At 50.2% G+C, this 23886-nt stretch overlaps 1 protein-coding gene across 3 annotated transcripts in view; it reads right to left on the bottom strand.

The window, feature by feature from the left end:
* Nucleotides 1–750: 750 nt before the first annotated feature.
* Nucleotides 751–23886, bottom strand: part of TCF7 (transcription factor 7) — a 75368-nt gene continuing 52232 nt past the window's right edge. For 2 of the 3 annotated variants that reach the window (XM_075056809.1, XM_075056808.1), the window contains exons 5-10: nucleotides 22102–22192; nucleotides 16287–16397; nucleotides 15838–16000; nucleotides 15574–15681; nucleotides 11565–11613; nucleotides 751–5051 (exon numbers count right to left, since the gene is read on the bottom strand). In XM_075056809.1, the coding sequence (XP_074912910.1) occupies nucleotides 4885–5051; nucleotides 11565–11613; nucleotides 15574–15681; nucleotides 15838–16000; nucleotides 16287–16397; nucleotides 22102–22192 (689 nt within the window). In that variant the 3' untranslated portion in view covers nucleotides 751–4884. Of the gene's footprint in view, nucleotides 5189–11564; nucleotides 11614–15573; nucleotides 15682–15837; nucleotides 16001–16286; nucleotides 16398–22101; nucleotides 22193–23886 lie in introns of all 3 variants that reach the window. The other variant, XM_075056810.1, reaches the window with a different exon arrangement.

Raw genomic sequence — 23886 nt, 5'->3', positions numbered from 1 at the left:
ACATGGTGAAGCCTTTCCAGCATGCTGTATTGCAAATAATACACTTCAGTTTAAAATTGCTACTAGAGAAAATCTTTTGATGACAGTTCTTTCTGTGGCTATAGTTGTAGTTTAATATTCAGCTTATCCTGGATTCTTGGAAGAAATAAATCCATCTGTGTGTGCAGTTAGTGTTCCAGAACATACTAGTTTCGTCCTTGGAGTGCTGTGTTGCTAACATAGAAGCCTAGACTATAATTGTGTTCAATGGTAGAAGCCTATATAAATTCCTGTAGGTGCTTGTCATCAGACTAGGATCCATGGTTGTTAGCAGCCGCTGCCTCCTGTGGTGCCTCACTGTGCTGTAGGATGAGGAAGAGCCAAAGACACATAGTTTGTCTTCCTCATTACGTTGCTGCTTTGTTTGCCATACCTGCATAAAACACACCTGTGACCTTGTGGTAAGACTTGCTCATTATTGGAATAGCTTGCCTAACATGTAACCCTTGGTGGTCAAATGCTGTAATGGTGGAGCTTCAGCAGAAGCTCCAGGGTTGTGCCAGCTGGCTATTGATCCTGATGTAAGCGTGGAGGTACAGCATAGCAGTGTGCAGAAGAAAGGGCTGGTCTGGGTGCTCAAAGCATTACATAGCTTTGACAGATTTTAATATTCTTGGTAGTCCTGGTAGTTAGGATTCCATACAACTTATTTTCTCTCATTGAAATTCCCCTGTAGTACTGTCTTCATCCAGATTCAAATTCTGTAGCTGCCTGACATGTATGTCAGTATGAGAAAACACCTTTTTTTTTTTTTTTTTTTTGTTAAATCCCTGGAGGTACACCCTCTCAGACGATTATCCACTCTAGTAATATTAGTGCTAGGCTATAGAGAATGATGCTCTTTACGCAGGTACTGAGACAGCTTGGTGTACTGTGCGGCTGCTGTGTGGATTCTCTCCAGCTGAACCTGATAGTTGCCTGCTGCTGTCCTAGGCACCAGCTGTGTACTTTGAGATTCCTGAAAGGGGTAGAGATTGTCTGGTTTCCCACTGTTAAATTTTATGTTACTGTTTAACTTGTATGATGCTGCCTTAACCTTTTTTTTTAAAGTAATGGCATGATCAGGATAGCTGCTCTTGGCTAAAGTGATTAAGTGTGGGGGTAGGGAGAGGGAAGGCAAGGTATCAGTAGGGATTGTAGAAGAAGGTATTTTTTCTTAGTCTTGGTTCACTATTTTGGTCTTACCCATTGAAGACTACTGGCAATTATTCTCAAAACCATTCATACATACAAATGCTGAAGGGGAAAAAAAAAAGGCAGGAATCCTCTTGAATTCTAAGAAGTAGTTAGTTGAGAGTTTGATAGGATTATAACTTCCAGTGGCCTATTTTGAATAGCCAGTCTGGCAATTACTTTATTTATAAAGCTATAAACATATTTTGAACATAAAAGCCAAAAAATACAAACTCAATGAAGTAAAAAAATTACAACAAATGGTGGATAGTCATTGGACAAATGAAAGTACAGCTGCAAAACATTTATCCCTGCTACATACATACAGTGGTTTTACTTGGTTTAATGAAGTGGTACTTCCATGACTTCTACATTCAAACTGATTTCAGGAATTCAAATATGTATTTCAGGAAGAGCTGAAATTGCTGTAAAAGAACTAAAAAAAATTCTTGTTGTGATAAAAACTTAAGGGCAAAGTTTTCCTTCTGTTAAAAAAAAGAGTATTAACACAAAATAGTGACGCTTCATGTAGCATTTCTAAAGACACTTTTTTGGTATTAATAAAAGTAACTTTGTTTTGGCATTGGTTATCAGCCATGGGGCACATAACAAAAGTTGGTCATGCTCACTGTTTTGTCTTGGAAATGGGCAGCTTCAAGTTCTTATCTTGTGTGTTTTGGGGAAGAAAAAAAAAAAGATTAAATTTCCTCAGTTACACCAGTATAAACTGACCACGTTAGAGGACGCCAAGCAGATATTTTGAGTTTACACTGTGGTAGCTGAAGCACAGGGTAAGATCTGGCTATAAACCTGTACGTATAGAGCAGAGCACAGGGTCAGAACAACGCTGTGTCAGAAAATGTAACTGCTCCAGCTCTCTGGCTGTGGAAATGCTTCCGTGCCGTGAATGCACGAGGAAAGGCTCCCGCAGAGGGGCAGTAGGTTTCACTAAGGACATTTTGCAGGAATCGGATGGAATAAAAACAATGAGCGGAGGCTGTAATACAGGTGGGCCTTTTGCTGGTCAGTGTGCCCTGAACGAAGGCAGGCATCCACAACACCACGGAGGGGCCAACGTAGCCTTGAAATAAGTGGGTGAAAGTCCTGGTGAATTCTGAAATGAATGACGGCTGGTCTGTGTACGCTAGTACTAGTTGGTCCTTGGTCAGGTTACACAGTTTAATACTGTTGAGGACTTTCCCCTAAATTTCCTCGGGTGTTTATTTAGACACATCTGCTTTTTCTTTTATACCTGCCTTTGCTTTGCTGCTAAGTTACATGTTTCATCCAACCACAAAATACCGATGGGGTATTAAGTTATGCCAGCTTTACACCCAGTGTTGAGTTAGTTACACTAGGCCACTGTGGCTGATTTGTCACCTATGGTGTTTACAGTAGCTGATACTTCTACAGCACCTTACATCAGAGGGTCTCAGAGTGACAAAAGGTGAGCTGAGACACAGCTCTTTTTTTAAGCAATTTTTTTTTTTTTTTTTTTTTTTAATCAAGTGATAAAAAAAGAGTATGTCAGATCTGGGAAGAGTTGCTGAGTTCCTCTGTTCAGCACTGGAGCATGTTGTTGTCTAAGCTTGCTAAAATAATTTAAAAACGAGCAGATTGCATATCGATCTAGTGCTATATAATTAACCCTCTGAGTGCAGTAAGTACATGACTAAGTGTACAGTTGGCAGTCGGTTCAGGTAATGCTACTTCTCGAAGGGTTAAAATGATTCAAACTTTAAAATGACTCTTTTCAAACTTGTCAGGTTTGTGCACGTAGCTTTCATTCAGTGCTTGTGAAGTTACATTTACACAGGAGAGGAATAAACTAATAGGTTTAGATCTTCTAAACTAAAACTGGAATTAAAAAATCTACACTACTATAAGCAAAAGTACCTAAATAAAGGGAATAAATCCAAAGCTGCTCTACAGACTAATCAGTTTTTTTTTTTTTAAGTTTTCAATCTTTGAGGCATAAACTTGTTTAAAAAGTTATGTTTAGTCCAATGTAAAAAATTAGGGTTTGTGTTTTTGCATTAAGAAAAAAAATATAAAAATATTTTGTACATTATAAAGGTCATCTTAAATTTCTTGCAGTTCTACAATAATATTACTACATAATTTGTATTCAGTACTCTAAAACCTATTCTGTAAAGTAGAAAAAAATAGACCCCCCTCTCCCGCTCTGTGGTGTTATTTTTCTCTTCAGCAGTCTAGAATGTATTTCTTTCAAGCAGGAAAAAATCATCACTGGACTAGATGGTGGTCTCTGTGAGAAGTCTGTAAACCTGAAGTAAACCCAGAAGTTGGATTAATTTAGGATTTACGTCGGTTCAGGGAGATCTCAATCTGTCCGCAGGTTTTTTTTATCAAGCTCAAAATGTAAATAAAATACCAGAAACTGGTAAACGTTTTCAAGCTGGAGAGAATACATTAACATTTGGCATCATCATGGGGGTGGAGGGAGGATCTTCTAGAAAAAGCTAGAATAAGTTTTTTTTTAAAAAGTTGCACACCAAATCGTGAAAAAAAGGGTTCTGATCTTGCCGAGGGTGCGTACAGATGGACGCCTGGAGCGAAGAGCAGGCTCGCGGGCCGTTCTGCTGCCGGGGAGGAAGGGGGGAGCTCCCACCTCTCCTCCAGCCCCTCCGCTCCGCAGAATGCGGCTCGTTGGGCCAGCGCGGTCCTCAGCCCTGGGTCAGCCTGCCCGCCCGCCGCGTAGGCGCAGAGTTAGGTCAAGGCCGTGGTAGCAAAAACTGATTTTTGAGGCTTTGCCCAGCCTATCTGGTGAGGTTTCTGGCCGTCCACGTCTGCGGTGGACGATTCCTACCAGCAAGGGAGACCCTGTACCTGACTGACGCCGCGAGCGATGGACCGTCAGACCTTCCAGCGGCCGGTCCGAGCTCCTTTCGCTGTCCGGTTAGTGCTCCCTTTTCCTCTGCCGTGCTGTACGCTCGCGGAGTTGGGACATGTCTGCAGAGAGACCTGTTACCTGTAAACAGTATCTTCCTGTTCTCAAACAAGAAGTTTAAAAAATTCACCTCGCTGGTTTAAGTTATTTCCTTTCTCTGTTATCTGGTCAGATCAGAAAGCTAGCGTCACTACATTTAATTTTCAGACATAAGGGCTTTTAAAAAATGCTCCTATTCCAGCTTTTCCGGCTCCATGGTGTAAGGGCTACGAGAGATCTGTGAGTGAGTGACTATACTTCAAAGCAGCTCAGAAGGCAGGGAGAGGAAGCCAGTGTTAAGATTGATAGCACCTACCATCTACTGCAGCAAGCTGGGGACTTTGTCTCTGCTTTCTGCCATACTTGAAGATAATGCAGTAATAAAAAAAAAAAAGAAAAACCCCGAACAAACAAAAAAAGCAGCACAGGGCAGGGACAAAAGGCTTGTTTACTCATCAGCACTTTAAATTTTGGCAAGTACTTATTTTTTACCTCTTTTTTAAAATCACTTTTCTATCTTTTAACACCCCCCCCCCCCCCCAAAAAAAAATACCAAATGAGTTTTCCAGCATCCTTAAGTCATCCCGTCGCCTAACTTTGCACGTTTTTACAGTGAGATGGGGAATTTGGACGGGCCTCCGGTCCTTCTCAATGGGCGGCGAAACCAGGTGGGAGAAAGCGAAGCGCCCAGCGTCCCGGCCAACGCGGCTGGGCGCGCGGGACTATGTCCCCGTGGAGGCCAGGCTGTACGCTGGGGACTCTGCGGGCGCAGAAGAGCACCTGGCGGTGGTCAGTCTGGAGGAGCAGGAGGCGGTTTGGAGGTGAGCGGAGACGGGGAAGGGCTCGGGCTGTTCGCTGTGTGCGGAGTCAGCGGGGGCTGCAAGCTTGTCTGAAGGAAAAGCAGAGGAGATGCATTGGAGTGCGTCCAGAGGAGAGGGAGGGGAGTCTATAGCACTTCCATCGGAAGAAACTGGGCTGGCACAGCGTCCTTCTCCTTGTAAGTACCGAATGCACTTCTTTTTCCTCCTAAGAACAGTGAAGAAAGTGATCTGTGAATCAAGGGCGAGTTCACGGTCACACACCAGACGTCAACCAGCGCTCGGCGCAAACCGGGCCACGCAGCCGAATGGGGATTCGCGGTCCTCCAACCCCCCCCTTTCCCCGTTCACCGCGACCCCCGGCCGGGCTCTGCCTTCTCCCCCTTCTCCCCGCCCGGGGTCGGGGTCGGGCAGCGACCCCGCTGGCTGCGGCCCCGCTGCGGGGCTGCGGTGCGCCCGCTAGGCGGCGCCATAACAGCGGCCCCCGCGGCGCCGCCGCCGCCGCCGGGGCTGGGGGAGAGGCGGGAGCTGCGCGGCCGCGCACAACCGGTGCCGGGGGTGGCGGGTTCGCGTCCCGCGGCCGCCCGGTAGCTGGAGAGCGGTAGTGCTGCTGCTGAAAAAAACGCGCTGCTCCGTCAGCGGAACTCAACTGGGAAGGCTTCGCTCACGACGTGAGGAGAGGAGGTCATAAAAACAAGAATAAAAATAAAATAAACCAGTAATGAAAATAATAATAGAAATCAGCGCGATAATAAAAATCAGTGCAATAATAAAAATGAAAATAGTAGTAAAAATCAGTAATAAAAATCAAAATAAGGAGGTCATTTCTCACCAGCCACGCTTCTCTGCTTCTAGGAGGATGAGTGGGGTGAATGTGCTCTCACCGAGTTCCAGACTAGAACATTGCCCCCCCAGCGCGTAAGCCTGCACCCACCTCCTGTAGATCACACACAGAGCACACGGGACACGCATGTGTGCGTGATGTTACGGGGCGGGTTGGCCGATGTGCCACGGCACGAGGCCACGGTGCTGGCAGGTGCCCAGTGGACGGCTGTGCCCGCTGGGACAGGGAGTGGGGCACACGGCATGGCCGTGGTCAGGAGTGCCAGGTCACGCACTGTCAGGACGCTGCCCTCCGCACCGTTTTTTGGCTTTTCTCCTCAGGCAATGCAAGTTAACCCAAACTCTTAAGGTCTTAAGAGCCCATTTCCTAGCGCCTTCCTGGACTTGTGCACAGTACCATCTACTTAGCTCTTCTTGCTGCAGCAAAAGCCTCTGACCTCAGCCTTCTCTGCATCTCAAATTACTTCACATTCATTCCCACCTCTAACGATGACTCAGTGACACAGCTGAGTTGAAAGTGCTCAGCAGAGGTTCACGAAGAAAGTGGCCTGGGACCGGCTGGAGGAAGACATGGTCCGAGGCTGCCTGAGGTGCCGCTTTGGATGTTCAACTAGTCCTGAGCCCTTCAGAAGACTTGCTGGTCTTTGGAGCGTAGATCACCTTTTAAACTGCTATCTAAACTAAGGGAAAAACGACTCTGACACTTCAGCCTGTGGCTTTTTTGGGCAGGAAATGTTTGCTGCGATCTCTCCCTGAGGAAGCAGAGGGCCAAGTACAAAATGCACCGTGGACAGATGCTGGAGAGAAAGATTAGGCAGAAGGAGGACCTGAATGGACCTGCAACTGTGAGGGACTCAATTCCACGCTTCCTTTCTGTGGAGCGTGACAAATAGAGCTCATCAGCTGGGGAAAGATTTACTCACAGAAAGGGTTTTTTACAGAAAAGTACCCCCATCGGCAGCAACTCTCCTCCTTAGCCCCGCTCTTCTACCAAGAAGCCCACTGGGACCAGGAAGGTGCCGAAAACAGCAGCACCTGGGGAGCAGGGTCCAGCCTCCCTTCATCCCCAGAGAAGATACTCAGGTTCCCCACTTTTTCGTATATTATGAGTTGGGGGTCTCAAAAATACAAGTCTTACACCATCTTTGCTGTAACTGGATTTGGGCACGATTTCTCCACATCCCTTCACAATTCTGCTGTTTAGTATCAAACCCAGGAATATTTAGCCTGAGTTCCAGTTGTCATCTGATACGCCCACATTATTTTAACCACTCCTGGTTATTGAGAGTTAGTCCCTCGCACTGTCTCACACTGTCTTTACATACTCTGCGTTGAGCTGGTTTTCCTTCTCTTCGTGTGACAGATCCCTCACGTCACCTGCTATGGATCCTTGAGCGTCTCAGTATAGTTTTAAACAAAAGAGCTCTCAAGATGTCACCTTAATAGTAGCGAGGGAACAATTCCTCTGCTGGAGACGGTATTAATGATTTTACAGCTAAAACAGCTAAAAAGAACATCTTCCTCCCGCCCGGCTCCCTGCCTCGGCTGTCTCATTTGAGGAAAACAGATCAAATGGAGAACTTGCTAATGCGGGCACACACCTTTCTTTGATCTTACTAATGAAAAACTAGACAGTGTTAGAATATGTATTAACTAGTCCAGTATTAAACATGACTTTGCACTGGATGTGAACAAGAGAAGTGCTATACTGCTGTCAGTGTCATCGTTAGCCGCGGTGACCCAATTAATGTGATATGAAACACGACAGCCCCACTGAACTGAGTATTTAACTCGGAGGTTATTTTACACGGGCTGTAATTTCCCAGAGCAGACAAGCCCAAGGAGAAGCTGTTTCCCACAGACATCTCTGCAGTAGCTGCAGATGGAGAGTTTCAATGACCTGTTTAAGAGGATACAAATCTATCCATCGATTCACTGGTTTGACTTAAAGTAACAGGGGAAAAAAAAAAAAAAAGCAGATCTGATACTACAGATTGCTGATAACGAACCGGTTAGTGAGCCCACAGCTGACCTGGCTATTACACAGCTAAAGGGATTTATCCCTCTCCCTTTAGGAACTACAGCACCCTGGAGCGGTTTGCCCAGGGTGAGGGGGAGGAGGGTGAAAGCTCGGGCAGGAACACCCAGTTTTAACCAGTTAACCTCTCCTGTGGAGTGGAAATCCTCCCGTGGAAGTTGCTCTCCGCAGGTGAGCGGAGCACACACGACAGGAGCCCTTGAGCAGCCAGCAGCACGTTAGTACGGGGAATTGCAGAACAGCTGTGACTAACCAGGATTTGAGAGGCAAAGGTTAAAAAATAAAAGCATGCCAAGGTCTCTGAGCACTTCAGCAGCCTATGTTAATCGGGAAGCAGTGCAGAGAAGCTGAATGAAGAGAGTTCAAATGAAGGCAGAGCGAAGTTGGAGGAGCTGCAGCCATGCCCTGCGCCGCGGTACGGGGCTCTCAGCTCGGTGGCATTGCTGAGTGATGGGGGGGTCACAAAAATCCCTCTCTGGACATCCAAGGTCAAGTATTAACGAGACATTAAGGGAGCTCTGTCCAGATTCTTCATCAGCTAAAAAATACCACTTGATGATGTTATCCAGCGTGTAACGGCCGAGCAGGGAGGTCTGCTGTTGCGCAGCACCCCGAGGTGCAGGATGCAGCCGCGGGGTGCGGAGCCCACCTCGGGCTCAGCCACAGGGACCTGAGCTCAGGGTGCCAGCAAGGTCAGTGGCCAAGCACCGTCAGGACTCTGCAGGGCTGTGCTTTGGGTAGACTAAGTGATTTTTAGTCACTTTAAGCTGCAGTAAGCACGTTAAGCAATACTTTACTTCCAGCTTTTGCTAGAGTCCTCAACGCATCGGTATAAAATTGTGCTATGAACTGTAGACCTCTGTCCAGGCTGGAGGCTCTCTGTGCTTCAGTGCCCGGGTCCAAAAGCCCCCCAAGGAGTTTTTTTTCTGCCTGGCTGCATTTGCAGACCCCCTGAGCCAGGCAGCACTTGGTTCACACACTAAATTTTACTATCGCCTGACCGTGTCCACTCTCTAGAAGCCCGAAGCACAGGGCGCATGCAAACCGTCTCGCTGCTTGAAGCTGTCCCACCCCAGCCATGGTGGGTACTGCAAAATTTCAGGGTCAAGAAGCGCTGGATCTTGAAATACATGGTTAGCCCTAGTATAAATAGGAAAAAGAAACCCATTAACTAGTCACTGCTGGCCCTAGGGTGCTACTTATGCAATAGGAAATCTCCAACAGGGGAAAAAAGCCCTACATGAGGGTCACAGAGGTCTCCACCCTGGAAATAAGCTTTTTAGACCAGGGAAATCCATCAAGCTGAGGAACACATACAGCATTACACCCAAATTGCCCTGGAGGGGTAAGAAACCCAGGGTGCAGCCTGACCCTTGCAGCTCGGACAACAACTCCTGACGATGCCCAGAGAAAATCCCGTCCCCGCCTGGCTGGAGCAGCCCCCGCCGGCGCTGGGACGGCTGCGGGAGGACGCACGGAGCCGAACCCGCTCGCCCAGGAGCACCCCAGCAGCGAGGAGATGCCGATACACACCTGCACGGGCCGCACCAGTCCGTTTGTTGGTTGAGGCCAAAGCGAGCTCTGCATTTCTTAGGAGAGGCAGGATCTGAACACAGAAGCATGCGTGGCGGAGAATGGGCAAGGCAGAGGCACAAAGAGGAGGAGGAGCAGGAGGAAGAAAAGAGGCAACATCATTTTAGCCACTTTAACACACGACTAACAGACTACAATCCAATTTTTTTTGTCTGGAACGGTGCTGGCACCACCTCTCCTGGAAAAAAGTGATCGTTAGGCAAATATCAGTGATCACTGCTGGCAGCTGGAGAAGAAGGAGGTTTGGGAAACGGCCTCAGCTCTGGCAAATATGGGCAATTACGGGGAAATTCACGGCTCTCAAAATTTCTTAAGTTTGCAAAAGCTGCCAAATCCCAGAGGCGCTGCCTGCCTCCTGTGTCTGCATCCTTACCTGCTCCCTGCCTTTCCAGCAGCAACTAAACGGGGCTGCCAGCGAGCTCAGACTGCGCACGGAAAAGAAGAGGAGGAAAAGTTGCAGAAGCAGGCTGAAAGCAGAGTTAGCACCAAGGAGACCCAGGCCCAGGTTATTCTACTCTGCCCCCTGCCATTCCCCTTCCAGTTTTAATGGAAAAGCTATTCTCCATGGCCTTCCCTAAAATGTTGCAGTTTTACTGTACAATTATGGGACTCATGAAAGTGAAGCCCTATTTGCTTTCAGGCACGTCGTGCTTTTTCTCTAGTGCTATAAATGGGATTTGAACAGCACATTTCAGTGCTGGATTCACACTCCCTCTTTCAGCCACCACCAGTGTCTCCTGTTGTGTACAACCAGCAGCTGGTTTTCAATCCGTAACAGGTGAAATTATCATTTTTGTATCACACAGACAAGACATATATATGGATATATAAATACATATATATACACTACATATAAGCCTAAAAGCTTATATTCCCCTTATCAGTCTAGACACTGAATGAGATCAACAGTGTTGACTAAACTGAAGGTATTACTGAGGCACAGTCATGGAATTGCTTTTTATGGACAATTCAAAGAGGTCCTCCAACAGCGATCCATTAAATTAATGAGAGAATCTGAACTTTATGCATTACGTAGGCTGCAGGACTCTGGTTGCATGGAAGTGTAACCCACGGCAATAACACCAGAGCTGGACTCCAATGTCCTAACCAACAACTGACTGCCCAGATGCAGCCAGCTGTGCACCTTGGGGTCCCCAGCTCAGGTGTGGCAGGTCTTTGTGTGGGTGCGCAAGGCCAGGAGAGCAACAGGCTGACCTGGCACCCTCCCTAGGGAGCGTTTCTGGAGGGAGAGAGAACTAGTGTTCTGCTTAGAAAGCCAACAGCCTATCACCTGGCTGACTTAATTTCATCCAAAAGTAAATAAAAGCAATGAGCAGTAATGAACTGCTAAGCTGGAGGGTGGGAAAAGCTCTCTGTAAGTCTATAGGCAATCACAGATCAGACATACTGGAAAAAACAGGTTGTTGAACTTCATGTATACCTGATGCCATAGTGGGCCAGGACAGTCTCTCGATGTTTTATAAGGAGTATTTAGCGGTACAGATATTATTTATTCCTGATATGGCAGCAATGCTTCAGAAACCAGCACAGGAATTGCCTTGGATGATAGGGACGTGTATGTCACCAGCTGAAATCTGTCAAAAGGGCCTTTTCTAATCAACAGTGTGGTGCAGGGAGGCAACTGGTACATACTTTTTAGTTTGACTTTGCTTGAACTCTAGGTTACTTTGAAATAAAAACCAAATTTGGGGTAGTCCCACGGGTGATCTTCAATCCTGTCACTGCATTTAGTCCCACAAGCAACACTGATGCATTTGAGAAGAGTTTTCTTTACTTAATGGCATCTGTAGGGCTGATGGGGACATTCACCCTGGATGTTTTGAATAGATTAAGTTTAGTGATAGTTTATATGAAGTTACGCACTTGCCAAAATCTAATCTTTTCAGTTCTCACACGCCACCCATGTTCTAATTCAAACATGTCTATGAAAAAGTCACAGAAATGTTTTACCATGTCTAAAAAAAAAAAAGTGTAATTCTTTAGTTAAGCTCAGGAGAATGAAAGAAAACATGATAAAACATGACAACTGCTTCAGATCATGCCCTCTGAGCAGAAACAAAGGGACAGCCACTGAGCCGCACGCATTTACCTGAGTTGGAATCTTGCTGCTTTTCCCGTGTTCGTCTCTTCTTCTTCCCCTAGGAAATCAAAGGAAAGGCTGTTAGTCTGTTCTCCCAGGAGACCGAGAGTGCTGCGCAGGGTTTTTGGGGCTGGATCGGGTCGGCGGCGAAGGCTGCTGCCGCCCAGGCGAGCGGCCAGGTCCTCAGCTGTAACAGCCGCGGTGCTGCCGGCTCTGCCCATTCCAGGGAGAGATGAAATGAGAATCACTGCAAGGGGACTCGCTCAGGTTTGTCTACGTGGGCATTCCTTTCCTTTCCTTTCCCCAACTGCCCAGCCCAATGCTCCTGAGAAGAAACCTGGGAGGAACTCTCAAAGCAACCCCCCAGATTTATGTTTGCACACAGGCTGATGGCCGCATTTTACACAAATTTGCTCTGGGCGTGTACCTTTTCTCAGGAATAACCCCTCCTTTCCAGTATCCCCGGATCCAGCACCACTGGCATTTTGACTCATCCCAAAACTGCTCTGCACGAGATCCGTCCGTACATAGAAATGGCAACAGAAACTCAGAAGAGACAGCAGCCACATCCCTGCTACCACCCCTCGCATCTGCTAGTTCTTCTTCCCACCACACTGCTCCCCTGCTCTGTTTTATGAGTCCACAGCCGTGCTACAAACACAGCTGAGACCCTGACTTACACTCCAGTCTGCACGAGAGAAATCATTAGCGGATGCAAAACAGCTATAATAAACCCCATGCCTCTGCCTGCGCTGCTCAGCACCTCTGCCAACTCCTGCCAGTACTCCTCAGCCCACCCTGATGCATTTCACCTGGGAATCCCACCCATTATCACTTTAATTAATTAGGAGATCATTTAATTAATAGATTGAACTAGATTAATAGAATTAAACAAGTTTCACCCCATGCAGTGGAGGCAGTATGACCAACAGCTGATCCTCCTGGTGTATTCTTATTCCTCCTCCCTCTTTATGTTTCTAAAAAGCACGTAGCCCATTTTAGCACCTTCCCTATTTCCAATATGTACTTTAATGTGGTGCCTTATACCTGAACAGAAATTGCTCTGTAATGGGTTACCAGGAGGAGAATCCCTGATTTCAAACAGGAAACTAAGTTTTAGGAAATCCCCAGAAATTTATTTTTAAATAATACTTATCTCTCTATTTCAGTGCTTTCACAGCTCTGGACCCATCTCTCATTCTGTTTTCTTCCCTCACTAACAAGAAAATGCGATTTTATCCCCAAACTGCCTCCGTGACTCACAATACACAACTCCCCTCATCTCCTAATGAGCTTATTAATGAGGGCACAGCGGCTCAGTGGAGCAAATCTGGCCTGTGTGGGGCAGGCATCTCACAGGGCTGCCTTTGACCCATGACTTTTTATATGACTTCTTGTGGTTTGAGTGAAGGTGGAAAGCTCCGAGCTGCGGTAAGCTTTTTCTTCGGTGTGGCAGCAACTGTATTTCCTGCTCGATATCCGCATCACGTGTCGCAGAAGTGACCTACATTCCTCCTCCTCCTCAACCTCCGGAGAGAAAAGCATCCCTTGCAACAACACAAGACCCAAAGCAGCTGCTTGCTGGTGCTGGGAAAGCCAACGTGCGCCTTTGGAGCCCACCAGCCGCTCCACCTTCTGGAGCAAGGAACCAGCCCTTGTCAAGATGAAGGATGCTACGGGATTGAGATTTCCATGGAGGATGCCCTTGGTCTTGGAGGAAGATGGTGCCTTGCTCTCAGCGATGCTGCTGCCCTCCAGATGTTGATGCCCTCCAGATGTGGGCCCACCAATGCTGCCGCGGTCCGGAGCCGTCCTTAGAGAAACCGGGGCAGCACCTTTGGTGCTGCCCCGGTTTCTCTAAGGACGGCTCCGGACCGCGGCAGCATCCACCACTGATCCTGGAAAGCTGCATATGGATGCTGAGCTCCTGGTCTGTGCTGCTGCAGGAAAATATGGGCTGGGGGCTTCCCGTAACCTCTGCTTTTTCTGCATCATCTCTGCCCTCTGGTTTTTCTGGGTTTTGGGGTGGTTTCGGTCTGTTTAAGGGTGTTTTCTCACCCTCGGTAGAGTTTGGGCTTTCTGGAAGGAAGGCTTGAGTGAGGGTGGGCTGGATGGGTGCTTGCTATGCAGCTTCCAGGGGAAAGAAAGTGGCTGCGAGGGCAATAACGGAGCCTTAGATTCAAAGAGCAGAGCCCTCAAGTGGATGGATGGACATCTGACGACTTACGTGTGCTTTGCTTCAGGTCTCTAATGAGCTCGTTAGGCATGTAAGATCAAAACAGTAGAGAAAGCCACTAGAAAAGACCCAGAGTGTATCCCGTGCTTCTGGGGTACTGCTACACCTATGCAACCTCATTTAACACGGTGCTGCTGAAGTGATTAATATAGCTAGGAGGAAATGAATTTTTTTTTTAAGAGTAAACTTTAAATGTTCCATAAAGTAGCCCAGAGGCTTCCCAAGTGCTGGCCCTACCACCACGAGCTGCGAAGCAGCTTTATCCCTCTGGCCAGCCCAGGAGCTGCTGCCACTTCTCCCCAGGGAGCTGGGGGGGCTCCAGGAGCCCCAGCCATGCCAGCGTGGCCGGTCTACTGCAGGTTCCTCCAGAAAGAGCCACTATTTTAGATATAGAGTCAAGACAGCTCTCTATAAAAAAACAAAGCACGGGTTTTTCTCTGCTCATGCCTCTGGGATTGGTTTGGCATCGATTGCTGCAGCAGCGTACCTCGATACAGCCAAAACCAGGGAAGATCAAGGCTGGAGCTTCCCTTCTCTCCCTTGTACACAGGGAAAGCTCTTCTGGCTGTGGGAATGCATGATCCCAACCCTCAGCATGTTTCAGGGCCCTCTGCACTAGTTAACTTTTATTGCTGAGAACCACTGCTATTTGCTGCATGGCTCAGCTGCTCCACTCAGCAGCCACTGCCTGGTTTGGAGGATTTTTTTTTCCTTTTTTCAATCTGGAAAGGTTTGGGTTTTTTTTTCCATAACAGCAACCTTGGTTGGGAAACAGGCTCGCCAAAGAGCTGGGTTGAGCTCACAAGCTCGTAGAGCGAGCACTGCTATTGTCTGCATTTGCTCAGATTGCTCAAATTGCATTTGAATACTTTGAATGTGGTGTGCTTGATTTGATCAGGGTCCTCTAATAATGATTGATCCAGCTGGGATCAACGTCCCTGAAGGACAGACAGAAACTCCATGACTGTCATCCTGCCGCTTACGTGCCCTGCAATACATGAGGCTGCTGCTTGGGATGCAACCCCATGGAGAGTCCTAAACTGGACCTGAACAGCCCGCGAGACCGAGGTTTGCACTACAACTCATACAAAGCAGCTTACACTTTCCTGTCTTGCCTTTTAAAAAATTATTTCCCATTATTATTATGGCTCAGGCAGACACCCTGCACTAGCTTTAAACCCACGGACCGGAGTCAGCAGCCTGCAATTTGGCAAGTCCCCCCAAACCTGCAGCATGTGCCCGGGCTCAGCATCACATGCCCAGAGCTACGGAGCCTGCGGTACCCAGTCCCATGATTTTAAGCTGATAAAGGAAGCTCTACCGCAAAGCGAATGGATCTGAGCAGGCTGTGGGTGCCCGTTCAGCCCCCCTGGCCATCCCACCCCGAGTTTTTCCTCCTGCATCTCTGGCCCATGCTCTGATCCCACTGGGCTGATGTCTCAGCTGCTGCCCAAGATGCACAAAGCAGCAGGTTTCCAAAAACTCTATTTCCAAAGATCATCCCCATAATTTAGAAGTTCCTCTTCCTTTCTACTTGTATTTACTTGGACAATAAGCGAACAAATGGTTGTCGTAGCTGGGAAGCTATAACACTCATGCTATAGATAGGCAGTGAGCCAAGACGATGACCAAAACACTCCTAAAATGTGAATTTCTATAGCTATCGTGCTGTCAGGAACAGCATTACCAGGTGGGATGTTTGGCAAACACCAGTTGTCAGCCCCCCCGGATCGTTTCTGGCCATGCCATGGGGAGGGGGTCCGAGCCGCAGCAGCCACTCACATAGTTGTCTCTGGCAGACCAGCCGGGGTAGAGCTGCATGTGGAGCTGCCGTTCCTTCCGAGCCAGTTCGTAGTACTTGGCCTGCTCCTCCCGGGACAGTGCGTGCCACTGCAAGGAGAAACGTGGCGGTGAGACGTGGCCCCACACGTTTAAGGGATAAAAGCACCTGGTTTTGAAAGCACATGCTTGTTACATGCTTAAGAGCAGCTGCAAGGACAGGCATGCTGCACTGGGACGATGGTGCTGAGCCCCAGGTACTCTTACCCTCCTTCCCAAGATCTGGTTGATAGCGGCGCTCTCTTTCAGGGTGCATTCGGCAATGACTTTCGCCCGCATTTCTTTCATATACAACATGAAAGCGTTCAGGGGCTTCTTGATAGTGGGCTTCTTGGCTTCCTTCTCTCTCTTTGGTTCTGGTTGAGGTTTCCTTGGTGGGAGCAAAGGAGGAACTGTCAGCACCAGAGCCACCCTCCAGCCTGGCTGCCTGGTGGCACCAAGCTCAGCAGAAGACTCGACACCAAACCCAACCGACGGCACGAGCGGGTGACGAGCCCGAGATCCGCACCTCGGATGCACGCCGTTGCCTGATGCAGGCAGAGCTCGGTGTTCATCCATCACCCCCCCGCCCATGCAAGCATTAATAGCGGTAAGTGAAAAAACTGGCATTAAGGCACTAACGCTCTTGAGGAGCCCTGCCCGCGCTTCCAACTTACATGTTTCGGTCATAGTGCTCCATCTCTTGCTTGCCGGAGTGGGGCACGATGGCGGGGTGCGGGATGCCGGTGGTGTGCATGCCGGAGCCCAGCATCAGCGGGTGAGTGAACCTGCAACAGAGAGCGGATGAGCCGTGCCGGGAAGGCTGCGCCGGGGATGCTCGGGATGCTCGGGCAAGCCGGAGCGGCGCGTCTGACGAGACGGCACTGATGTGGCAGAAGCAGACGGTAAGCGGAGGACACGGAAAGCAAACCTGTGGGTGCTGGCAGGCTGGCGTGGGGCAGGCGGTGCCCACCGCCCCTGGGTCACCCCTGCCACGCCGGCAGCGGGCACGGCCGGCCGAGCCGCGGGCACGTGGGTGGAAAGGGTCCGGGTGCCACTGCGAGCAAACCAGCCTGCAGCGGGAGCCAGCCCGACCGAGATTTCAGCGGATTCGGCTACTCGGATCTCTGCTGTTGCGTTATCTTATTAGCACCGCAGAAAGGAACAACAAACTCGAGCCAGGGTTTGGACGGGAGAGATTAGGACCACCCTGCACCTTTCCTTTAACAGAAATAGCCTAAGTCTGAACATGAACCAAACTGCAACTCTAGGAGGTGCACCTTGACTAAGCAATGCTCTCCACCAACACGGGACTGAGATCACGAGAGGTCTCGCTAGCTTTCAGGCTTCATTAGCTCTCTCTTGAGTTTTAGAGGGTAAAGCCAGCGCAGTCAGCTTTGCCAAGCTTGCCACTTTATGACTGCAGCTTGAGATGGCAGAATTGCCCATGGGAGATGAACAGTTCATTAGATATGCTGGCACGAAAAGAAAAGCTGTTTAATTTAATCCACCAGCACAGTCTGATCCTTATCTGACCAGGTGTACTTTCTCGGCTGCAGCAGCGCTGCAAAGTCCGCCCCAAAATCCTGCGAGCAGGAGCTCCTGTGCCGGGTTTGGGGAGGCTGCCGAGCCTCCGCGGGGAACCGTTAGCTCCTCTCTCTTCGCCTTTGCGGCCGGGCAAAGCAATGCCTCGGCGAGCAAGGAGGGCTGGCAGCGCTCCCTCGCCTCTGCTGCGGGGCTAAGGCTTTGCACGGATCGAGGGCTGCACGGATGGAGGGTTGCACGGATCGAGGTTTTTTTGCATGGCTGAGGGCTTGCGGGGGTAAGGGTTTGCATGGTTTTCCTACGGGAAACCTCCGCGAATGGCTCTTCGGGACAACACGAAGCAGAAGCGAAAGCTGGTGCGTGAGCACACGCAGCGTGCGCAGGCATCCTCGCTGGAGCCACGGGGGCTTTGCCCACCAGCGTGCCCGGAGGGGCTGGGCTCTGTGATTTCCATCCACAGGGGTTGTATTTTGCTCACCGGGACATCGCTGGGATCTGGGTATATTTACAGAGAGCGAAGTTTGGTCCTGGGTGACCATAAACTTGCATTATGGATGGTCCAGGGCTGTGCTAACGTGGCTCAACCCGCTTGATATTTAAGGCAGGTCATGCCGCAGGGCCAGGTCCTCGCGGGGAGAAGCAGGGCAGCGATGTGGCCGGCTCCTGCCGACCCTTTCCCGTGGGCAGGGTCCGGCCCGCGGCCATGCCAGCCCCGTGCTGCCCGATGACGGGATGGGGGAGGCAGAAGCTACGCTTACATCTCAGAAAACTAACTTGTGCCGATGGGAGGACAGCAAATCGCTGCCCGCTGCCTGTCCTGCTTTTAGGGCCGAGACCAAGTAAAAGAGATCGGTCTCTGCAGAGCAAAACTCAGCGGTGGCAGCGGCAGGGATATATTCAGGATTAGGGTTAGAGACAAGGAGCAAAATCCTGAGCGATGGATTTCACCCCGTTTTCCCAATGCTGAGCTGAAGGCAGGGGTTTCTGGCTTTGTTTTGACTTCTGCTGATTAAAACCCAATCCTTGGGCATCCCCTTGGGATGCTTGATATTTCCCTGAGCACCCTTTGGACCAGACGCTGCCTAAAAGCGCCTTCTCTTCCCACGGCTGCCCCGGGGAAGGTGTGTGGCCGTCCCTGGGTGGCTGCGGTCTGCTGCAAGCTCCTACCGCACAAACTGCAAGCTGCGAGACCAGCCGAGCTGCTGCCCTGTCTCACACAGCTCATACTCACCTGGAGAAAGAAGCCCCAGCAGAAAGCGCTGACGAATACGGCTGTCTAAATCCACATGACGGGAGCGGATAGACAGACTGGCTCTGCCTGGGATCGGGAAGAAAGAGTCTATAAAGTATCCACAGCTACGTGGTATGTCCTAAAGATATCCTTTGCTAAGAGGACTCAGACCACCGACGACCCAGGAGCTCTGCCTGGTGGGATGCTCGGGGTGTCCCCTGGGCTCAAGGGGCAGTGCGGGACTTGGACGTTATTTTGGGAGAAGCTGGGCCTCCCTGCAAAGGTTGGATCCAGCTCTGACCCCCCCCTCCATCTCCGGTGTTGAGCAACACCGCAGCTTTGAGTTTATCCTGTTAAAAATGCAAAACGCGGAGGTGTGCTGAAACACGAGGAGATGTTGCTATTGCACAGAAGAAGTTGCTTAAAAGAGCACAATTCAACAAAAAAACAAAGCCTGGTCAGAGTCTCTGTCTGTGCGGTGCACAAGAGGCTGCACGGTTGCAAGCTGCACTGGGAGGATGCCCAAGCATGGGAACCTCTCGGTGTCTGGAGAGAAAGCACCTACTCTGCCCTTGTACGTGCTTCAGAAATGCTCTGATTTCCCCAGCGCCTCATTTTAAGGATGCCTGTCATTTTTAAACAAGCAAAAAGCTCGGTTCTACATTTCTTTTGAATGTTGTTTCATACTGGGGACTAGGCATGTACCAGACCTGGAGCTGGAAATTATTTTTGAGATAGTAAAATAACTATGCAGGAAGTTCCTCATTGTTCCCAGCAAGGGAAAACCCCCCTGTTTTCATATGGAGATAGCTCAAAAATACCTTGGCTTGTTCTGCAAACCCACCAAAAGATGATCCCAGCCTAAAACTGCACATAGAAACTGAGATGCCTAAGGAGGGCATGATGGGGTGCTTAAACCCATCCCGATGCTTGTGCTCCTCCGGCCAGGCTGCACAGAGCTGTGCCTAAGACCAGCACCAGCTATTTTCAGCTCTAATAAGTGAAAAAAAAATATAAAAAATCCCATTATCATTAAGTGTGGTGCCCTGTGAAGGACTGAACTCCTGGATGCCAGGGATTTTTCAGGGCTAAAGACAGTTTCTGCCCCGCAGAGGAATAACGACAGCGCTGCGGCAGTCAGGCCCTTGAGCCGTGCTGGGGAGGAAGGAGGTTTCTGTTTCTGCCGCTCAGGGAGCTGCTGTGTCTCGGCTTGACCGAAATCTGCAGGATCTCTGTAGGAAAGGCAGCCGAGGCGGCGGGGCTCTGTTTACACCCTGCCAGGCAGAAGCCCTCTCCCACCCCTTAGATGTTGGCGGGTATAAACACACCAACAAACAGCCAAGTGCTACCGCACATCGGGAAACCGAAACAACCTTTGAAGTTGAAGGCGGCTGCCCCAGGGCCGAGAAAACACTCGGAGCTAATCCAGAAGCGACATGCGTTACTGCAGAGGCTGAGATATTGGGATAGAAAAGGAGCCGGGCGCTCGCAGCTTCATTCAAAGCGATTCTGGCGTGCAAATTAATGCAACTGCAAAATCAGTCCCTGATGGTTGGGAATGCATGATTACAGCCTGTATCGCCCGGTGATGGGAGGGCGGCTTAGAAAAAAAGGCACGGGACGGCCGTGGAGCAGGTGAGCGACACGGTTTGCCGGCTCCCGGCTGATGTTTGCTGCCAGGCTCCCGTGAGCAAAACTCACTCGACTGGACTCTTGGAGGCTTTTATCCGACTGTCATCCCAGCTAATTACAAAGAGGGTGATTGCAGCTCCTCCTCCCGAAGTGCTCGGTGAGAACAAAGTCCGTTTCTGCCCAGCTCCTGCCTGCCGGCTCGCAAAGCCGCTTCCCGCGCGTGGCTGCGCCGGCTGGGCGGCATCGGCACAAGCATCCCCGGCACCACCGTTCCCGGCACACGGTCCCTGCTGCCCGCTGCCTCCTGCACGGGGATCGATGCTGCCAGGAACCTGCCGGGCTTCGGGGCTTCTGCACCCACCCGCGGCGACGTGCTGAGCCTCGGCTGAGGACTGGGCACTTCGGGAGTGGTTTTGGGACTCTTCCCGTAAATTTTGGGCGGGCAAAAGGATGAGCAACGGCCCCATTACAGACACACGCGCTTCGAGGTGCTGCTCTCCGCTCCGTCGGCCCGTTTGTTGCTTTACCATATCTGCTCTATTAGTCACTAATGAACGCGTCTGACGAGGTTGCTTGAGGATGCCAAACCCCGCAGATGCTGGAGCAGCTCTCAGCAATGCAAACTCCCTCTGCCACCGACCGACCGACAAACCGTCTGCGCAAACCAGACTTCTTCCCCTCCGCACACCCAGGGCTGCCCTTCACAGCATCCCACCCCAAGAGTGGACCTTGCATTTGGCAAACAGGCTCCTTTCTCACCCCCAACTCTCTCTTTCATGTTATAGCACAGTCACCCCAGTACTTGTTTTTCCTGAGGATGAATCACATCATATGAGGAGTTAAATCATCGCCCAAGAGTAGCAGATTTAGCATAGAAGGCAAAATGTAATCTCTTTGAAGCCAAACTCGGTATCAAAGGCCTCAGCCTCTGTTTCCTTGTGGTTAAGTATCTGGAACGTGAAATTCATAAACAAAACAAAACAAAAAGCTAACATTTTACTTTGTGTTTTAATATGCTTCACCTCTCCCATTTTGCAACATGTTCTTGTACCTGGCGGTCTCTGCCGGGCTTTGCTGGGGTTTTATCAGCCGGCACCAGGGAGGATCTGGCTGCCTGCCCCCGCCATCACCCTCCCTGCACTCTCTGCCCGTCCCGGCCGCCCCAACCCGCTGCCTGCAGCCATCAGCCTCCCCGCAAGCCTCTGCAAGGTCCCTGCATCACCCACGGGGATTAAAAATTAATCTGAAGAGTGACGATGCCCACACGGCACCACCCGCCAGACCTGCTCCCTCGGTGTGCTTACAATCACAGTGACAAAAGCCAGTGGCAATGACCACGGAGCACGTACCGGTGTATTTTTAACTTGTGTCCCTGGGGCAGGTTTCCCAACGGGCTCTGCTTTGTGGGATGCTGCTCAGCGCTGGCCCATGCAGGAGGGACATTTTGGGAGTGCTCCAGCTCGCAGTCCCTCCTTCCCCATCCCCCCTGGGGACGTGGGTGCCACCGAGCTGGCTGTGCTGTAGCCAGGCTGTGGGTACTGGAGTTGTTTGCTGGGCAAGGTCTCTACCACAGTGTATTTTTTCCCTGTGTGTCAGACCCCGAGAAGCACCGTGGCCTGGTGGATGGAGCATCCCATTAGATTACGCCACGCCAGTGGCACACTTGGGGAAAGCACTGTTTGTGCCAAAAACCCCAGCGAGGGAGAAAATTACCTCCTACTCAAAAAGAAAGGCTTTTCTTGTGATTAGGAGGCAGGTAGGCAGCTCTCCCTGGGTTTCCTAATCCGCATAGGCAGCTAGATGTAAGGCAGGAGACGGTTTTGAATGGGGCAGGTTGTAACCCCGCTCCAGGAATGCCCCAGCCAGGACAAAGCCTTCAGCCTCTCCGCAGATCTGCTCCCCATCTCTAAAACAGAGCTAAATCCTCCTCCCCATCCCACAGCACACAGGAGGGATGAAGCCAGGGCGAAAGCACCACGGAGGTTATGGAGAACGGATGCGCGCGGTTTGTTCAATAAACCGTCCCCCCGTACAGAGCGGCTGGTGGGCCGGGGGCTGCGCGGGGCTGAGCCCTCCACACTCACCATCCCATCGACGGCGTGATCTGTCCGACTCCACCGGGAGGGAGGGGGTAGAAACCGGGGATGTCTGAGGTCTGGGAAGGACGGTGCACTCCTGGGAGAAGGGAGAAGGAGATGAGTTAGACCCAGCACCGTGCTCCCCTGCTGACCCGGACCGCTCCCGACCCCCTGGCTGCTCCATCTATGGGCACTTGTGGGCAGCAGGGAATGTATGTGGAATAGCTGTCTGCAAGTGGCAGGATATTATTATTATTGTCCTTTTTATTGCTCTGGTTCTCTCTCTGGGGATGTGGTGGGTCGTCCTCGTTGCTGCAGAATCACAAACGCTCATAGAACGGGGTGGGGAAGGCAGCTTGCTCCTGCACAAGCATCATCCCTGCTCTGTGCTACCCTGAGGCCAAGCAGCAACTTGCTTTGGTAAGGATTTGACGGACTCTGGGAATCCCTCTGCCCTTCCCAGAGAGCCTGTTCAGATACACAATTGATGGTCAAAGCCTTTCCTACACACCCTTCTCATCAGTCATCCCCAGGACCCCCCATGAGCGGCCAGCGGGGATGCTCCAGCAGGCATCACTGCTATCTCGATTTTAAACAATTTGAGTCCCCGTTCAAAGCAATTGTTTTGCGGGCTCACTGGGTGCCAAGGAATGGCAGAGGTGGGTATGGTGCCAGCTGGGAATTCACCCTTTGCATGGGGAATCCCTGCGTGCTCTTCAAAGCTGCTGGCACGAGGGGAATGGCCAGAGGAGACAGCCACAGCATCTACCCATTTCTATCTGGACTTGGAAACAGCCCACGGAGCCTGGGGCTGCGGGTGGGACTTCGACAACCACAGTACTGCTGGCAAAAGCAGCCTCTAGCTGACCCCCAGCGTGGAAAACTGGAGGGGAGCTGGGGCTGAGCTCTGCTGCAGCATCGTGTGATGCTGACTGCTAACGAGCCTCAGACAAAAAATCGTGCACAGAGATTGTCCCGCAGCTGTCCCGGGCAATAAATACATTGAATAAATTGGTGATTAGGTGCAAGCAGTTTGAAAACTCAGAAGTCTGGATTATTCTTCTAAGTGTTAGTAATGATAAATTATTAATTAGGAATGACACCAACAGATTCCAAGCATCTTATTAGGAGTTAGCTAAAATAAATATATAACTGAACTGAAAGGAATATATAACTTAGTATGAGAATTTACCTACAGCTGTGCTCAAATGGGATGCAGCAGCCCGCTGAAGGTCAAACAAAACCAGCATCTGCGTTAGGCAGCTGCCAGGATTCGGACCTCCAACAATACGAGTTGCGTAAGCCAGAGCACCAGTTATTCTTGCTGGCCCAGTGGTTGGGGCACCAGCCACTGACTCAGAAGATCCTGCCTGTATTTCCTTGTCTGCGTGTCCTTGGGCTACTGTGAAATACTTTAAAGGGATGCTGTGAGAATGAGTGCGACGGTGACTCTCAAGCGCTTACACTAGGTGATAATGGGACATATTTCAGTGATGAAAATAGAGATGGGACACATCCAGAATGAACAGGGAAGGAAACCCTTGCCCCAGCAGCATAGGGATGGGGGATGCAAAGCTGATCACAGCTGCACCACTGAGGCAGGTCCCAGCTGAAGGCAATGGTCTGAACCTCTCCATAAATAGGACCTGAGGGGTCTGTGGGATGGACAGACTCCCCCTGCCTCCGATGTAAATGTACAGGCTAATTGGGAAAGGGGAGACTGGAAAGTGCCTGCACTGAGGGTGCAGGTGGGTGTGCAGCCAGAGGACAGCTTCCCAGAATTACTGACCC

This window comes from Buteo buteo, chromosome 24, assembly GCF_964188355.1.
Source record: "Buteo buteo chromosome 24, bButBut1.hap1.1, whole genome shotgun sequence".
Classification (NCBI taxonomy): domain Eukaryota; kingdom Metazoa; phylum Chordata; class Aves; order Accipitriformes; family Accipitridae; genus Buteo; species Buteo buteo.
The sequence above is the reverse complement of the archived record's forward strand: the minus strand, read 5'-3'. Positions and strand labels throughout refer to the sequence as shown.